The sequence below is a fragment of the Balaenoptera borealis genome (assembly GCF_965194805.1).
Source record: "Balaenoptera borealis genome assembly, chromosome: 18".
In the NCBI taxonomy this organism is placed as follows: domain Eukaryota; kingdom Metazoa; phylum Chordata; class Mammalia; order Artiodactyla; family Balaenopteridae; genus Balaenoptera; species Balaenoptera borealis.
The window spans coordinates 79,031,903-79,047,390 of record NC_138877.1 but is presented as its reverse complement, the minus strand read 5'-3'; the positions used below and the strand labels follow the sequence as shown (position 1 = coordinate 79,047,390).

The 15,488-nt window shown below is 63.1% G+C and overlaps 1 protein-coding gene and 1 long non-coding RNA gene across 23 annotated transcripts in view; both read right to left on the bottom strand.

The window, feature by feature from the left end:
- Positions 1-15,488, bottom strand: part of MCF2L (MCF.2 cell line derived transforming sequence like) — a 130,254-nt gene that overhangs the window by 38,340 nt on the left and 76,426 nt on the right. For all 22 annotated transcript variants that reach the window (XM_082365824.1, XM_082365825.1, XM_082365814.1 and 19 more), the window contains 2 exons: positions 12,784-12,867; positions 9,571-9,685 (listed from right to left, as the gene is read on the bottom strand). In XM_082365824.1, the coding sequence (XP_082221950.1) occupies positions 9,571-9,685; positions 12,784-12,867 (199 nt within the window). The remainder of the gene's footprint in view (positions 1-9,570; positions 9,686-12,783; positions 12,868-15,488) is intronic.
- Positions 4,104-6,777, bottom strand: LOC309615871. Its single transcript, XR_014237118.1, has 3 exons — positions 5,721-6,777; positions 4,278-4,951; positions 4,104-4,145 (listed from the first exon to the last, which is right to left on the bottom strand). It is a non-coding gene; the product is annotated as an uncharacterized lncRNA (long non-coding RNA).

Below are 15,488 nucleotides of genomic sequence, written 5' to 3'. Positions count from 1 at the left end.
GTGGACGCCCAGACGTCAGCCCGCAATGTCCCAGCAGCCGCTCCGAGGGGCCATCAGGTGGTTGCCCGGCTGCTGGGTGGGGCTGCTGAGCTCACTTCTGGCCCAAACAATCAAAAAAGGCCCAGAGCTCGCGCAGGCCTGGCGTCCTCTCTCACACCCCAGGCCTGCCAGCTCCTCGGGGTGGCCCCGGGTGGCCTGAGGCACGGTCAGTGGTGGTCTGACCTCCCCTTCGTTGGGCAGGAGCCCGGGAACAAGGGCTGGGCTGGGTGGGTCCCCACAGTGAGGCCGCGGTCACCCGGCGTCACCCTGACCAGTTCCCGCGTGGCTGCATCTTGTTCTCGGACCTAACACATCACAGAGCACGACAGGCGGGGACACCAGGCCCGGCTTGGCCTTGCTCGGCCCGCGCGGAGCTCCCGGTGGGAAGGACCACGGCTGGGGTGAGGGTGAGCGTTCTCAGGGCCACCTTGACAGAGGCCAGCTAGGCCTGGCACCAGGCGGGGGAAACAAGGCCAGCAACGGGGGCCAGCGGGCCAGGCAGGCCCTGGAAGGAGGCGCCGGCAGGCTGGCACCCATCCCAGACCGGCCTGGCAGGTGGCAGGGCAGTGCATCGCCAAGGGCCCGTGGGAGAGAAGGTCCCACCTCCTCCAGGGGCCCTGGCCAAGCAGGTGGGCCCTGGGGCTGCGCCAGCCCGCGGGGTGGGCAGGCCAGGCAGGGGGCTGGGGTACGGGTGGAGGCTGCAGCTGGGGGTCGGGGGGCACCGCCTGGCTTGCAGAACAAATGGGTTCAGGCAGAACCTGCCCCACCTTCCTGAGTGCCCCCGCTACCCCACCTGACTGTACTCCTTTGCCCTTTCTTCTCTCTTTTCATCCCATGTTTTGACCCTGGTCTACAGAGGCTGCAAATGTTACAAAGATTTTATTTCCCTGTCTTCCTTTTGTAAGCGAAATGCCGTAGCCCGTTTCCTCTCTGCCTGTGACTTACCTGCCAGGTTCAAACACCGTGACTTTGAATGCAGCCCTGAGCATTCAAGCCTGAGCCTTTCTTTCCTGGCTGTCTCTTCCCTCTTCTTGTGATTCAAAAGCTGCACCTGTTATCATATCACGTGTGCAATATGGTTTTCTTAATGCTGGTCAGCTTTTCATCCCAGAAAGCACAACGGCAAGAAAAACGTCCGACCCTTTTAAAGAACTCTCCCACACTTGGTAACAACAGTACCATATCTGTTCTCAAGGCTACAGCAGCCCCGTCAGGGTCAGACGCACACAGGGGAGAGCAGGACAGGCCAGGGAGCCCCGAGCACACCGCAGGGCTGTCGTCTCTTCCTCACGACCCAAAGGAAACAGTCCACCTCTTACAAAAACACAGGGATTTCTCCAAAGAGCCTGAAAACTTGCATTTTTTGTTCTTTATATTTGAGTTGTTTTTCCCACATCAACATCAACGTGAACATACTCAAGATTTGTTTGAACCGACGCACGTGCAGTAGTAGGAGGGTCTTTCTTAGACAACAAAGAGGTCAACGTGCAGCCCCGTGCCCCGTCTACAGGGACCCACCTGGCACAGAAGGAAACTGGAGTATGTACCTGTTTTTCAAAGACTGATTTTAATCTATCTCGAAACACAGCCTCCTCCAACAGATGATGGATGAACACAATGTGGTCCATCCATGCAATGGAGAATTACTCAGCCTTAAAAAGGAAGGAGATCCTGACACCTGCTACCACACTGGTGAACCTTGAGGACATGATGCTCAGTGACATAAGCCACCCCAGAGTGACAAATCCGGTCTGATTCCACTCACGCGAGGTCCTTGGAAGAGTCAGATTCACGGAGACAGAAAGTGGACGGTGGGGCCCACGGCTCGGGGAGGGGAGGGGAGGGAGCGTTTCACGGGGACAGAGCTTCCGTTCTACACGATGACGAATTCTAGAGTCTGCCGCACGGCAGTGTGCGTGTAACACCACTGAGCTGCGCACTCGGAACTAGTTAGGACGGCGAGAAGTACGTGTATTTTCCCACAGCTAGAAAATTATGTTGGGGGAAAAACCCACCAGGCACAGAGCTTCCTTAAATACATTAAAAAAAAAAAAAAAGACACACGTGCACATATACACAATCGGCCGCCTCTCTGTAACAGAATGAACTGCTCCCCCGAGGGCATGAAGACGCCAGCACCACCTCGGCAAGTCCGGAACCCCTGCTACCTGGTTACCTGCCAGAGGCTCCACGCTGCTGCTGCTGCAGCCCCAGCTGCCTGCCTTCTGGCTCCTGCCCTCCGAGTGGGTCCTGAGACCCAGCCGCTCCGCTGTCCCGACTCCGCTGCGCCTGGGGCTGCCTCAGGCACGTCCTCTGCACCCGGAGCTGAAACCCTAGATGAGGAGGCCTCTGGGCGTGGCGACCCCCCATGTGCACGAGCTGCTGGGTGCCGCCTGGTGCTCTGACGGCAGCGAGGGAGGGGCTCACGCTGCCCCTTGGGCTCCCCTCACGCCCACCCCCCTTGGGCTCCCCTCACGGGGACCTGTCGCTGCTCGCAAGCAGGGCAGGCCCGCACCCCTCCTCCCGGGCGGGTCTCTCGCCCTTCCCCCCGCAGGTGAAGGGCATGGCCGCTGTTAGCTGGATGCCGCCCCATCGCAGCCGCGTGCCCATCAGGTGGGGACGTGCCACTTCCGGGCTGCCCGATGTGGCAGCCACCGGCCCCTGGGAACCGCAGGACGGCTAGCCCGGCCCAGGAACTGAGCTTTGACGTTCAGTTTCAATTTAAATGGCTACACGTGGCCAGTGGCTGTCACACTTGACGGTGGTGACAGAGAAAAATCATTACAACAAAGGAAGAGGTCTGAGCCGGGCAGCCTCTGGCTCCCAGGAGAACAAGATCGGGAGGACAGAGAGACAGGACCCCTGTGGACAGGTTGCCCCAGCGGGCAGGGGTCCCTGAGCTTCAGGCCACGTGGGGCAACGGGCTGAGCCAGGCCACTGGACAGCAAATGGACAGCAAACGGCAAGAACGGCCCTTTACTCGCTAATTACGCGAGCCACGGGGAAGGATCAGCCCCGGCCAGGGCGCCTGAGAGCTGTTACAAACGGGATCACCTTCAAGGTGTCCGGCCTCAGAACGCACCACACCTGCCACGTGGGGGGCAGGGCTGCAGGAGGCGGAGGGGTGGTGGCCACAGGCTGGGGCTCCCCTGCCCGGTCAGCCTTTGCAGTGCAGCCGCCAAAGGACAGGCAGGGCGCCGTCGACGAGGACGCCTGCCACACGCCGTCGACCAGGAAGGGGCTGCGCTGTCCTGTCTCGCGGGGGCGCATTTGCACACGGACGGAGCGAGAGGCTTAACTGTGGTTTCCTGTGGGCAGCGTGAAAGCTAACGATTTTCCACGTATGCATTTGAATTGCTCGGGACACGTTCATGCCACATTTTCTATCTTTATATTCAAAAGTCAACTGAAAATTCACATGGAAATCACAGCCACAGCGAGAAGTGAGGTGCTGCCAGGGGCTGAAGGCCGGGCGAGAGGCAGCCTGGCCGCAGGGCTTTGCATTAGGCGTGTCCCGAGCGCGCGGCTGGGAGCCTCAGAACGGCATTTACAACCCTGCTCCATCCCCACGCGAGCTGCCTTTCCCCGTCACGTAGTCCATACAGCTGCATGTGGGGGGCACGTGTGTGCACGCGTGTGGTGTGCATGCTTGCGTGTGGTGTGCACACCCGCTCCTATGCACGTATGAGCGTTCGTGTCTGTGGTCTGTGATGCACACCTGCGTGCACACGTGTGATGTGTGATGCACACCTGTGTGTGTAAGTGTGCATGGTGACACACACCTGTGTACATGTGTGTGGTGTGACGCACACCTGTGTACGTGTGTGTGATGCACACCTGCATGTACACGTGTAATGTGTGATGCACACGTGTGTGTGCACATGTGTGGTGTGCACACCCGCTCCTATGCACGTATAAGCATTCGTGTGTGGTGTGTGATGCACACCTGCGTGCACACGTGTGATGTGATGCACGCCTGTGTAAGTGTGCATGGTGTGTGATGCACGCCTGTGTGCACATGTGTGCGGTGTGTGATGCACACCTGTAAGTGTGCATGGTGTGATGCACGCCTGTGTGTGTAAGTGTGCATGGTGTGTGATGCACACCTGTGTGTAAGTGTGCGTGGTGTGTGATGCACGCCTGTGTGCACATGTGTGCGGTGTGTGATGCACACCTGTGTGTAAGTGTGCATGGTGTGGTGCACACCTGTGTGTAAGTGTGCATGGTGTGATGCACACCTGTGTGTGTAAGTGTGCGTGGTGTGTGATGCACGCCTGTGTGTGGGTGACCTCTTTGCGTGCACCGCCCCTCGGGGTGAACGTGGCCCGCCACGAAAGCCAGACGGGAGATGTGCCTCTGCCTCCCGAGCAGCTGGGTGATCCGACCCGGGTCCGTGGAAAGTCAGCGTCCTTATCTGCGTCAAGTAATCTAGGAGCCCCTGGGCTGGGGAGGGACGGCAGCTGTGCAGGAAGGCGATCCTCACGATGTTATCTTCCAAGCCCAGGGCGGGTAGGTGTGGGATGCCCCCAGGGACCCTGCAGGACTGCCGTGTGGAAGGGCGTCCAGGACGGCTAAATCTGTCCTTCAAAGAACAGCCAGAAAACTACTGTCTCAGTGTTGGCAGCCCTAAGACCCTATGACCTTGCGTGTGTGAGTGCACGCACATGCCTGTGCATGTCTTGTGTGTGTGTACACCTGCACCCACGGGGGAAGCCGCCGGTGACTGCCTTCACCAGGAGGGGAGGATCAGCTTGGAAACTTCGGTTTTGCCACAGGGAGGGGTGAGAGGGGGTAAGAGGTGGAGGGGGGGTGGGGGGGACCGAGACTTCAGAATCGCGGGAGGAGGGGCCCTGGAGCCTGGCATCCCGGCTCCGTGACTCGCTCACAATTTACTGGGTGCTGGACCCAAGCCCTGCATGGAGACACATGGCAGGTGTAAATGAATCAAATGGTCACAATCTTTCTTTTTCTACTGGGCAATTTCCATCAGCATAAACATGCTGTGATCTCCCTCATCTTAAAAGAAAACCTCGTCTGCCTCCCCCCCGTCCCTCACTGACCATTTCCCCACCCACCTCGAGAGCAAATCCTGGAAGGAGGTGTCCACACTCACTGCACTGGCTCTGACCCCTCTCCGTGACTGAGGTCCCCCCGACTGACACCCCCCCGGGGTCCTGTGAGGACCATCCCCCCTGACTGACACCCCCCCGGGGTCCTGTGAGGACCATCCCCCCTGACTGAGACCCCCCCGTGGTCCTGTGAGGACCATCCCCCCCGACTGACACCCCCCCGGGGTCCTGTGAGGACCATCCCCCCCGACTGACACCCCCCCGGGGTCCTGTGAGGACCATCCCCCCTGACTGAGACCCCCCCCGGGGGTTCTGTGAGGACCATCCCCCCTGACTGAGACCCCCCCCCAGTGGTCCTGTGAGGACCATCCCCCCTGAGACCCCCCTGGTGGTCCTGTGAGGACCATCCCCCCTGAGACCCCCCCGGGGGTCCTGTGAGGACCATCCCCCCTGCCAGAGGTCCCCTCACCTCCCGTAAGTCACCGTCGGCGGGGGGTCCCCTCTTCCCGCCCCCCCATCCTTCACCCCCTTTCGCTTTGTTTTTCTTCTTTGGCAACCCACACTCCTTGCATCCCGTTTAATTTTCTGAGACCATGAGATGCAGGACTTTACCTGTTTTGTTCCCTGCCAGGTCCCAAGTGTGTCCAGCACCGGCCAATCCTCACGGCGGTGACCTGAGCGGCTCCCTCTGCCGCGTGCACCCCCCCAACCCCCTGCAGGAGTTCTGCTGAGGTCACAGCCACTCTTCGGGCAGGGCCTGGGGGTCACGGTCACACGTCCTTGGACTTGTCCCCACCGGCCTGGCAGATGCTGGTGATCAAGCCCCAGAGGAACCGCAAGGGTTGTAGGCATCGGAGTGGGAAGCCGGCCCCTGAGCCACGACGTGCTCCCAGGACCAGCCCCGCGGTGCGGCCGCGGACCCGCCAGCTGAGAAATCACCAAGGCAGCCCAGCCTCTCTCGTGGAGGCATTTCCAAGTTCACGTGCATCCGGTGCATCCGGACGGGGGCCGCCCGGCAGCGTAAGGTTTCGAGATGACCCACGACTGTGAACCAGACGTAACCTGGGGCTCCTGTCCTCTGCGTGTAATAACGGGACGAGCGCTACGCGCAGGAGGGTGTGTTTTTCAGAGGACAGAGGGACGCTCGGGGCCGACTGCAGGAGGCAGCGTCTCTGAGAAGCAGCCGCACGAGACGTCCGTCCACGTGATTTGCGTTGACTTTACAGCCGCGCCTGGTCCCAGATCTCACCCTCCCGCGTGGAGGCCGTGCTGGCGCCGGGCTGTCTAGGGTAAGCCCGGCCCGTGCGGGGGGCAGGGGGGGGTTCCCCCTTTTCTTGGGGCCGGCAGTGCTGGCTGCGTCCGCCAGGCGGCAGCCCCTCCCTCCCTGGGTTCCCGCAGGAGGGGAGCCCTTGGCGGGCAGCGCCCGGCCCTGCTTGACCCACGGACACCGAGTGTCTCCCCCCCGCCCCGAGACGTGCATTGAATCTTCTGGAAACGCAGCTGCCTGTGAGCTGATGGGCGACACCCTTCCGTACCCTTAGGAGGTCCCCCAAATCCGCCCTCGCTCGGGGCTGATTCCCCCCACACCCCCAGGAGCCGGCCCAACAGCGCTGCGGCCAAGGGCTCAGAACGCGGCCCCTGCCCGCCTCCCTGACAGCCTGCTGGCCCGGCGCCCAGCTGCGAAAGGACGGTGTCCGGCGCTGCCGCCGGGGTTTCACTCTGTGCGAGAGGGCGTCGGGGCCACGGGACCCCACCCCATCCTCCGTCAGGAGGAAGAGACGTGAACAGGACACACGCTGACCACCACGCCGCATGAGCCTCCCTGGAGACGGAGCCCACGGGTCTGGGCTGCACACGCTCAAGCCGGCCCCGTGGCCAGGTCCACGGCACCATAGCCCCGCCAGGTACAAGGAACCCACCGTCACTCCTCAGCTTCAGGGGGAACGTGTCTCTTGCCCTTGCATCCGAGGGCAGATTCTGTTTGCGACCTTGGAGACCAAGGTTTGGAGAGGTTCCACTGCACCGGGGTGAGAAGCCCTTAAAGAAGGAGCGAAACACTGGTGCTGGTCCCACCTGAAGAGGAGGTGAGTGTGCGGCGGTGAGGGACGCGGGGGGAGCCTCAGTCCCGCCAGGCCGCGGGCTGACTTCACCCCCTGAGCTGGCTTTGCTCTCTGCAGACGAAGCCCATTTGTCCAGGAAATATTTACCAAGGAACCACCTGCTGCTCTCGGGACCTGCGTGCAGGGCAGACACAGACCAACACCGCGCTGTCAGCTAACGGGGACACTGCAGGTAAGCCAGGGGGCCGGGGGGCCGGGGCCCGGGGGTGGCGGGTGTGACGGAGGGCCGACCAGAGGAGGGGCCTGCAGCCCGAAGAGGAACCACCAGGGCCGAGGGAGCGAGTGCAAAGGCCCCGAGGCCAGGAGGCCCGAGGAACAGCAGCGCTAGCGAGAGTGGTGACCGGGGCGGGGAGGGGCCGAGAGGGCACAGGGCTCGGCCTGCTGCGTCCGGGCGAAGGCTCGCCTCTCAGCCCGCTGTCGACGCTGCCAGACAGAAAGGGACCTCGGACCTTTCCAAACCCGAGAGTGACCTGAAACCTGAGATTCCCCCACCGAATCGGGGGGGAGGGTCACCCCAGCGAACCACTGTAGGTGGGCAGTGGGAGACCACACAGAGCACCCCCGTGGCCCTTGTTCAGCCTGCACTGAGCGGCCCGGTCACCGCGGCAACGCTGCCCGCCGGCCACCGAGTCCAGGGCCGGCCACCGCCTCGGCGGGGGCGGCAGGGCCGTGACCGTAGCTACAGAGAAGGCTCATGGCAGCTTCTAACCGCAGGACTTCGGACCGTACGTCCCTACGCAGGGGCCGGAGGGGGAAGAGACAGAGAGACGAGGTGGCAGCGAGGAGGCCACGGGGGTCTCCAGGCCCCTGGACGAGCGCAGAGCCCGCCCGCCCTTGCCGATGGCTCTGAGTCATCTGACCCTGCCCACCGGCGGTTCAGCAAAGAGGGGCGGGCGCCCAGCCGGCTCCACACAGGGCTGTGACACGGACGTGGGCAGAAACCTCCACGGAGCGCAGGCGGCCTCTCTCACGGCTCATGGGTGTCGGACTGAGAACAGTGACTCGGACCCCTCCCCGGGCAGCGTCCACACGGACCTCACTGCACCGTGAGCTCCACTGCCTGGTCTGAGACAGGCCTGGGGACCACGGGAGATGGGGGAAAAGCCGGCCACAGGGGGACAAGAGACACGGGGTGGGGGGGTCACAGAGCGGGGGAGGAGGGCCACGCCTCACCTGGACGTGGAATGCCCACCCCTGGGACGTGTCATGGAGGGGAGCTGGGGAGCTGGCCACAAGCCCGCCCCCCGGAGGGCCAGTGAGACCCCTGGGGGGCCCACGGTCAGCCACCAACGGCCGTCTTGTTAAATCACTGACTGCCTGAAACCGGTGCCGAGTGCAGCTGCCCTTTCTCTTGTTGGCCTGTCCCCGGTGTCCCACCGCCAAGGCTGTGCGGCTTTTCTGCGTCTCACTGTTGGGCGCGCCGAGAGCTGGACCCACCGTCCCGGGTCCCCCTCCCCCAAGGACACCCCCTGTGCCGCTCCACGCGGGCAGCAGACACCTTCCCGCCACTCTCCAGACCCTCGAACCTACTCAAGCATCGTCCCCCGAGGTCCAGGGCCTTGTCCATGGCCTTCCTGGCTGTAACTTCAAGGGAGAAGACAAATGGAGATGCTTTGCAGGGTCGCAAGCCCCCAAGAAGCCCCTCGAGGGGGCACGGCCAGCCCGAGGGGCCCTTAAGGAAGGCCACGCGCTCCCAGGACAGTGGCCGAACCTCCCGCCTCAGCTCGGCCACCCGGAGCCTGGCCCAGCGAGTTGGGTACAGAGAAGGACGGAGACGGTGGCCACCCTAACCCAAGCCTAACAAGAGACCGCACCCCGCGGGACCCAGGGCGCGTCGTCCGGCTCTCTCTGCCAAGTGGCCTTCACCACCCACGTCCGTCGGGAGGGCTCCCCCAGCTTAACAGCTCCACCCCGCAGGCATCTGGAAGGATCTCCCCCAGCCTCCCCCTTCCCCCGGCACCGATCGGTGCTGACGGGACGACACTGACCAGCAGTTTCTGTAGGACAGGTGTCGGGCGGTCAAACTCGCTGCGGGTCTGTTTCCCAGATTAGACTTAATTCACCGAGCCGTGACCCGCCTTCCGAAACCCGACGGAGGGAGAGTCTGACGGCACCCACGTCCGCAGTGCCGTAGCGGGGCAGCCGCTCGTCTGCTGGGCGGGAGGTCCGCAGCCTCACCCCTTCCGAGGGGGGGCCCCCGGGCAGCATCAGCCCCCCGCCCCTCGGCTCCTGGGTGCCACACCGCCCAGCACGGCCGTGGGCTCGGAGAAGGTCTCCCTACCTTTCTGGAGGACGGACCCAGTTCTGCTTGTAATACAACAGAGTGACCCCTCCACACGCACCTGGGGATGCTGGTGAGATAGGTCATGACATTCTGGAAGTCCTTGTCGGGGACGTCGCCGAAGGCCGGGTAGTCGGGGAAGGTGATGACGGGGCAGCCGTCCTGCCCCCGCCCACCTGGGGAGAGAGAAGATCAGCACTGAGCACGGGGGTCGCGGGGCTGCTCCCGGGTCTCGGCTGGACAGTCATTTTCCAGAATGAAACTCACTTTCCATGTTTTGGTTTTTTTGTTTTTTTTTTGATGTAGACCATTTTTAAAGTCTTTATTGAATTTGTTACAATATTGCTTCTGTTTTTACGTTTTGTTTTTTTGGCCGCAGGCATGTGGGATCTTAGCTCCCCGACCAGGGATCGAACCCACACCCCCTGCACTGAAAGTCGAAGTCTTAACCACTGGGCCTCCAGGGAAGTCCCTTCCATGTCTTCTATCATGAGAGAAACGTGTGCTGTCGATGGAAATATTTGGAATGAAGAGATGAGCTGAAAGAAGCACCCGCTATTCTGCCACCGCGGGAGCATCGCGGCAGCACGTTTCCTCCCAAACCCACTTCCGTGCGCTTTTGCGTGTGACAGGCTGCGCTGAACAGAAGCTGGCATCCTGCTTCCTTCCTGACGGCGCGGACGTTTTCCACGCTCCACAGGTGACGTGACGAGCATTTAAACATTGCACGTGCCATCAGGCTGCACCCCGACTGCCCGCTCGCCCCGTGGCGGCTTCGGGTAGACAATTCCCGTCTGACGGGAGTCATCCCTTCGGCACCGTGTGTGCGGAGGTACAGGTGGAACCGGCGGGGGGGGCACTTTTCCCAGGGGAGGCGCACCCGACACAGTTCCCGAGGGAAAACGAGGCAGTGGCCTTGGCTCTGGGAAGGTGAGCACGGCTCCCCAGGGCCAGGCAGTCGGGAGGGCGGGCGTGGAGATGCAGGCTGGGAGTCTGGGCCGAGCTGTCCCACCGACGACCCGCAGCAGCAGTGCGGAGGCCGGGAGGTGAGGCCAGGCGTGGTCTGCTGCCAGCCGGTGCCCTGGGCGGCAGGAGATGGCCACCGCTGCTCCTCCGGGGCTGGGTCCTTCCCTCTTCCCTTTGAACCGAGGCTGGCCTGGCCCATCCGAGGTGGCAGAAGAGATGCCGCGTGACTCTCAAGGCTGGTCTGCAGTGACCTTGCACAGGCAGCCGGCTGCAGACAGCCTGATACAGGCGAGCACCTGGGGCCCCTTACGAGGGCAGACCCGCTTGACCCCGGAAGACCTCTCACTCTGTCCACACCAGCATGCTCTGGTGCCCACTGGCAGCGCCTGGGCAGTTCTGGTCGTCACCCTGGGGGGTGCTGGCCTCCAGTGGGTGCAGGGCAGGGTGGCTGCTCTATGTCTTACAATGTGGGGCCGCCCCCCAGTGTCAGCGGTGCTGGGCTGCGAAGCCAGCCACCCTGACCTTCGCCCACGGACACCCCGGCAGGAGGTTACGGCAGTTTGGTCCAGGGCAGGCGGTGGGCACCGTGGTAACTGGCCAGGGCGTCCTCACGCTGGGAGGCGGGCAGCTGGGTGTCCTGGCGGGTGGGAGAGGGATGGAGAGGACGAGGGCCACCCCCGCCCCCGGGCTCTGCTTGGCCAACCCGCACGGGGTGTCCGCAAAAACCCAGGACGGTCCAGCTTTGTTTCAGACGTTGAAGCTCAAGATGTGTTGTCTTCTAACCAATTCCCAGACTTGACGACGTGAACCAACCCGGTCCGTCGGCTCTCGCTCTGCAGGTTGGGATGGCGGCGGGCTTGGTGGTCCTCAGCTCAGGGCCTTGCCACCCGCCTGTGGGCTCGCCTGAGCCCGGGGTCACCGCCAGCCTCCCTCAGGTGCTGGCAGAATCCCCTCCCGTGGCTGTAGGGCTGGGGTTGCTCTCTGCCCACCTCGGCCGCCCACCTTCCTCCAGACACACCCCCATAGCCCAGGCCGGCGGGGGGGTATCTTGGTCACATCAGCTCCCTTGTCCTTGGCCCCCCGTGTGCTGGGGGACCTGGGGCCTGTGAGGCCCAGTGGTCAGCGACCTTGTAGCCGCCGGGCTGGGGCCTTGGTTACTTGTGCAAAACCCCCTCCCCGAGCACCCGGCGGCCTCTGAATAACAAGAGGGGTGTCTGGGGGTCAGGGCCCCCCTGGGGTCTCCTCCTGAGGGCAGCGGGTGGAGACCTGAAGGAAGGTCAAGGTCATGACCCTGTCCTGTTGGGGACTTTTTTTTCTCAGAAGGACACCCCACTCTCTCTCCTTCCTCCGTGAGGTGGGCGCCCCTTGCGGTGGTGGCCCCTCCAGGAAGAGCAGGATGCCGTCTCCGCTGACAAACCACAGAGGTTCAGCTTTCCTGCTCACGGGGCTCGGGCCTCAGGAGGCACTTAAACCCCAGAGCGACACCGCGGGTCCATGTGTAGGGGGGCAGGTGGGCCAGAGCCACACAGGGCACGGCCTGGGGAGCAGCTCCTGGCACCAAGGGATGGGCAGGTGAGCCCAGGGGCGCAGGACTGGCTCTCGGAGCTCAGGAGAGACCCCAACCTGCTGGCCAGGGGAAAGGGCCGTGAGCAGGGGGCCTTCGTCCTCGGGCCCCTGACGGACAGCACAGGGAGGCTTGGTGGGCAGGCCTGCCCGATGGGAGGGGCGGCCACCCCACTCCAGGCACTGCTCTCGTGCAAAGGTCACGGCCTTTGCAGGCCTGAGGCACCAGCACCTCGGCCGGCCGGGTAGGACAGCAAGATGTCCCTGCAGGGTGGAGACAGAACCTGGATCCCAGGGGAGGGTGGCAGGTGGACAGGGGCCGGAGATACAGAGCGACCCCAGGACAGGCTTGTGGGCAGTGCCAGCCCCTCGCCCATGCCGGTGGCACCCCAGGGGCTTCTCCCAGAAGACGGAGCCACGGAAGCCAGACCCCAGGCCCTGGACACTGCACGGCGGCGACTGTGCCACACCTGCACCTCCTCCCCGTCCCAGGAAAGCTCTGGAAGCCAGGAGACTGCAGCCAGGAGCACTCGGGCCGCGCCCCCCGGGGGACCCAGCTGACCCCTGGCCGGCACTTGCCAGCCCTGAGCTGCCCTCATCACAGGCATCAGTGCCATGGGCGGCGGGCTGCACCGCACGGATTGTCCCCAGGCCCCACGACGCGGTCACGGAGGACCAGGAGGCCGGCCGCCTGGCCGAGCACACCCCCCCCGCCCCCGTCACACGCCCTGGCCTTCGCACTCACCAGACAGGTAAGCAAAGCGCTTCTGCAGTTGGTCCTGGATGTCGGCAGCACAGAGCGGGCTGATGTCGTGGTGCATGATTTCATCTGCGGGGAGAGCAGAGCAGACGGAAACACGCTGTCATTTGGAGGAAATGGCCTCCCGAGCTACGTCTGGGTCAGCCCCACCGCAGACACTCGAGGGTCCAGCGGTCACGGGCCTGGAAAAAGGGATTCCAGTTTCCAGTACAGAAACCTTTGTTTCTCAGAGCACAGAAAGCTGTGCGCTGAGTGATTCATCAATATTTAAAGCGTGGTGTGTGTCAGAAGCAGAGAGAAAGGCGGAGGGAGTGGAGGAAGGGACAGGGAGGGAGAGAGGGGGGACAGGGGGGGACAGGGAGGGACAGGGAGGGACACGGAGGGAGAGAGAGAGAGGGAGGGACACGGAGGGACAGAGGGGGACAGGGAAGGACAGGGAGGGAGAGAGAAGGATAGGCGGGCAGAGGGGAGGTCGGGGGGAGCGGGGCAGGACCGGGAGCTGGAGGACTGACCCCGAGACAAGTGCTCAGGGAGCAGACATGCTTTGGTCTGAGAGCACCTACCGACGTCCTGGAAGTGGCTGGGCCACCCTTGGGGTTCTCGCCTGCTGTCTATGCAACAACCCACTGGTCAGAGTGGAAACCTGGCCATGGCGGTGGGTTCAGACACACATGCCTGGAGCCTCACCCCAGCCTGACACTGACCCTGAGCAGGGCGCTGAGCCCGGTCCTGACAGCCGCAAGTCCTAGATCAGGGCCCGGAGTGACCCAGTCACAGCCTGGAGGCGCTGACCAGAAACAAAAGGTTTAGCAAGACTCCTGGCGGAACCCAGACACGGACGGGGTCTGGGTCCGTGCTGGGGCACCAGCAGGTGGCCACAGAGCCGGGGTGCTCGGGGGCCTTCGGGGACCTGTGTCTCTAGTTGCTGCCAGGTTGGTACCACGTGACCGACGGCCCACGTCTCGTGTCTCCAGACCCGGGTGTCCTGGAGTCTGCAGCCTTGAATGTTGACACAACTTCTCCACAGAGACTACAACTCACAAATGGCTTGAAAGTCAGCTCTCCTACACCCAGAAGAAGACCCAGGCCCCCAGGGCCTGGAGATTCGGGTCACGGAGACAGTGAAGCGCCCTCCGAGCGGATGAGCCTCCGTCCTGCAGACCAGCGAGCACGGGCAGGTGGCACGACGAAACGCACAGGCGGGTCCCCAGATCCGGGCTGTCATTTGTGGAGCTGCCAAGACCCATGGCTGGCTGCCCTGTGACTCTGCCTGGCGCTGACGAGGACGTGACGGGGGCCGTGTCCCTGGGCCCCTCGTCCCGACAGAGCCGCAGCACGTTCAGGGTCAGGGACTGAATGACGGGTCACACTCAGAAACCTCAGAGGCCACGACTCTGCCGGCTCCACGGGCAGCTCGGGGCCACGCCACCTCCCCTGTGCAGGGAAACGTCTCACCAGCGGCGTTTTTTTTTTTTTAAAGATTTATTGATTGATTGATTGATTGATTGCTATGTTGGGTCTTTGTTTCTGTGCTAGGGCTTTCTCTAGTTGTGGCAAGTGGGGGCCACTCTTCATCGCGGTGCGCGGGCCTCTCACTATCGTGGCCTCTCTTGTTGCGGAGCACAGGCTCCAGACGCACAGGCTCAGCAGTTGTAGCTCACGGGCCTAGTTGCTTCGCGGCATGTGGGATCTTCCCAGACCACAGCTCGAACCCGTGTCCCCTGCATTGGCAGGCAGACTCTCAACCACTGCGCCACCAGGGAAGCCCCCAGCGGCTTTTTTTTGTGGAAGAAAAACAGGGCTGGAAACAAGTGCTAAAAGAAAACCTGAAATGTTTTTAATTCCAGACGAGGTGGTTTATGGCCGTCACACCTCGTTTATTTAGAACACACGACAGGTGCGATGGGCAGGCAGCTGCACGGAGGCTGGGAGGCCAGATTTTACGCTGCCCACGCTGTCGAGCACGGACCCCGTTCTCCTCAAATCCGGCCTCTGCCCGCTGGGGACAAGCGCGTCATTGAGACGGACCCCCGGGGAAGTGGGGTCGCCCTCAAGCTTGGAAAGGAGACACGCGGGGCTGCGGAAACCAGCACGGATGCTGCGAGCTGTTAAGTCCCCTGACCGGCGTGGACGCTGGGACGGGCAGTTCCCCAGGCCTCGCGAGACTGCCCTCAGCCTCCAGACCCCCCAGGACCACATGGAGACTCCGACGGGCGTTTCTGCAGAGACTCTCAGACCTGGTTCCGAGCAGCTCCAAGTGGCACGGCCTTCATGTGGCCCCTCCGACGAGAACACTCCCTCCTTCCTGGGCTCGCTGTGGACACCAGAGCTGTCTGCCCTCCGTGTCCGGCTTCCCCGGACGGCAGACGGCGCCCCACGTGCTAGGGGCACGGCTGATGCTCCTACCATCCCTGCCCTTTCTCACTGGCCGGACCACTGTTCATGCTAATTTGCTTCCGCAGAGAGACGTGCTTGGGGCCGCCGCCCCGATGTGCTTCGAGTTCCCCGACCAGCCGAGGTCCTGCCAGGCCCGGGCTCTTTGCACAGGCTGCCCCCTCTGTGATGCTTTTCCCATCCCTGTTTCCTGGTCCAATCTTACTCAAGATGTCTTACCGAGATGTCACCTCTTCGGGGGGGCCTTTCTCCGCCTCCTAGCCTGGCGGGGGCCTCACAGCCTCCTGCATCCCCCG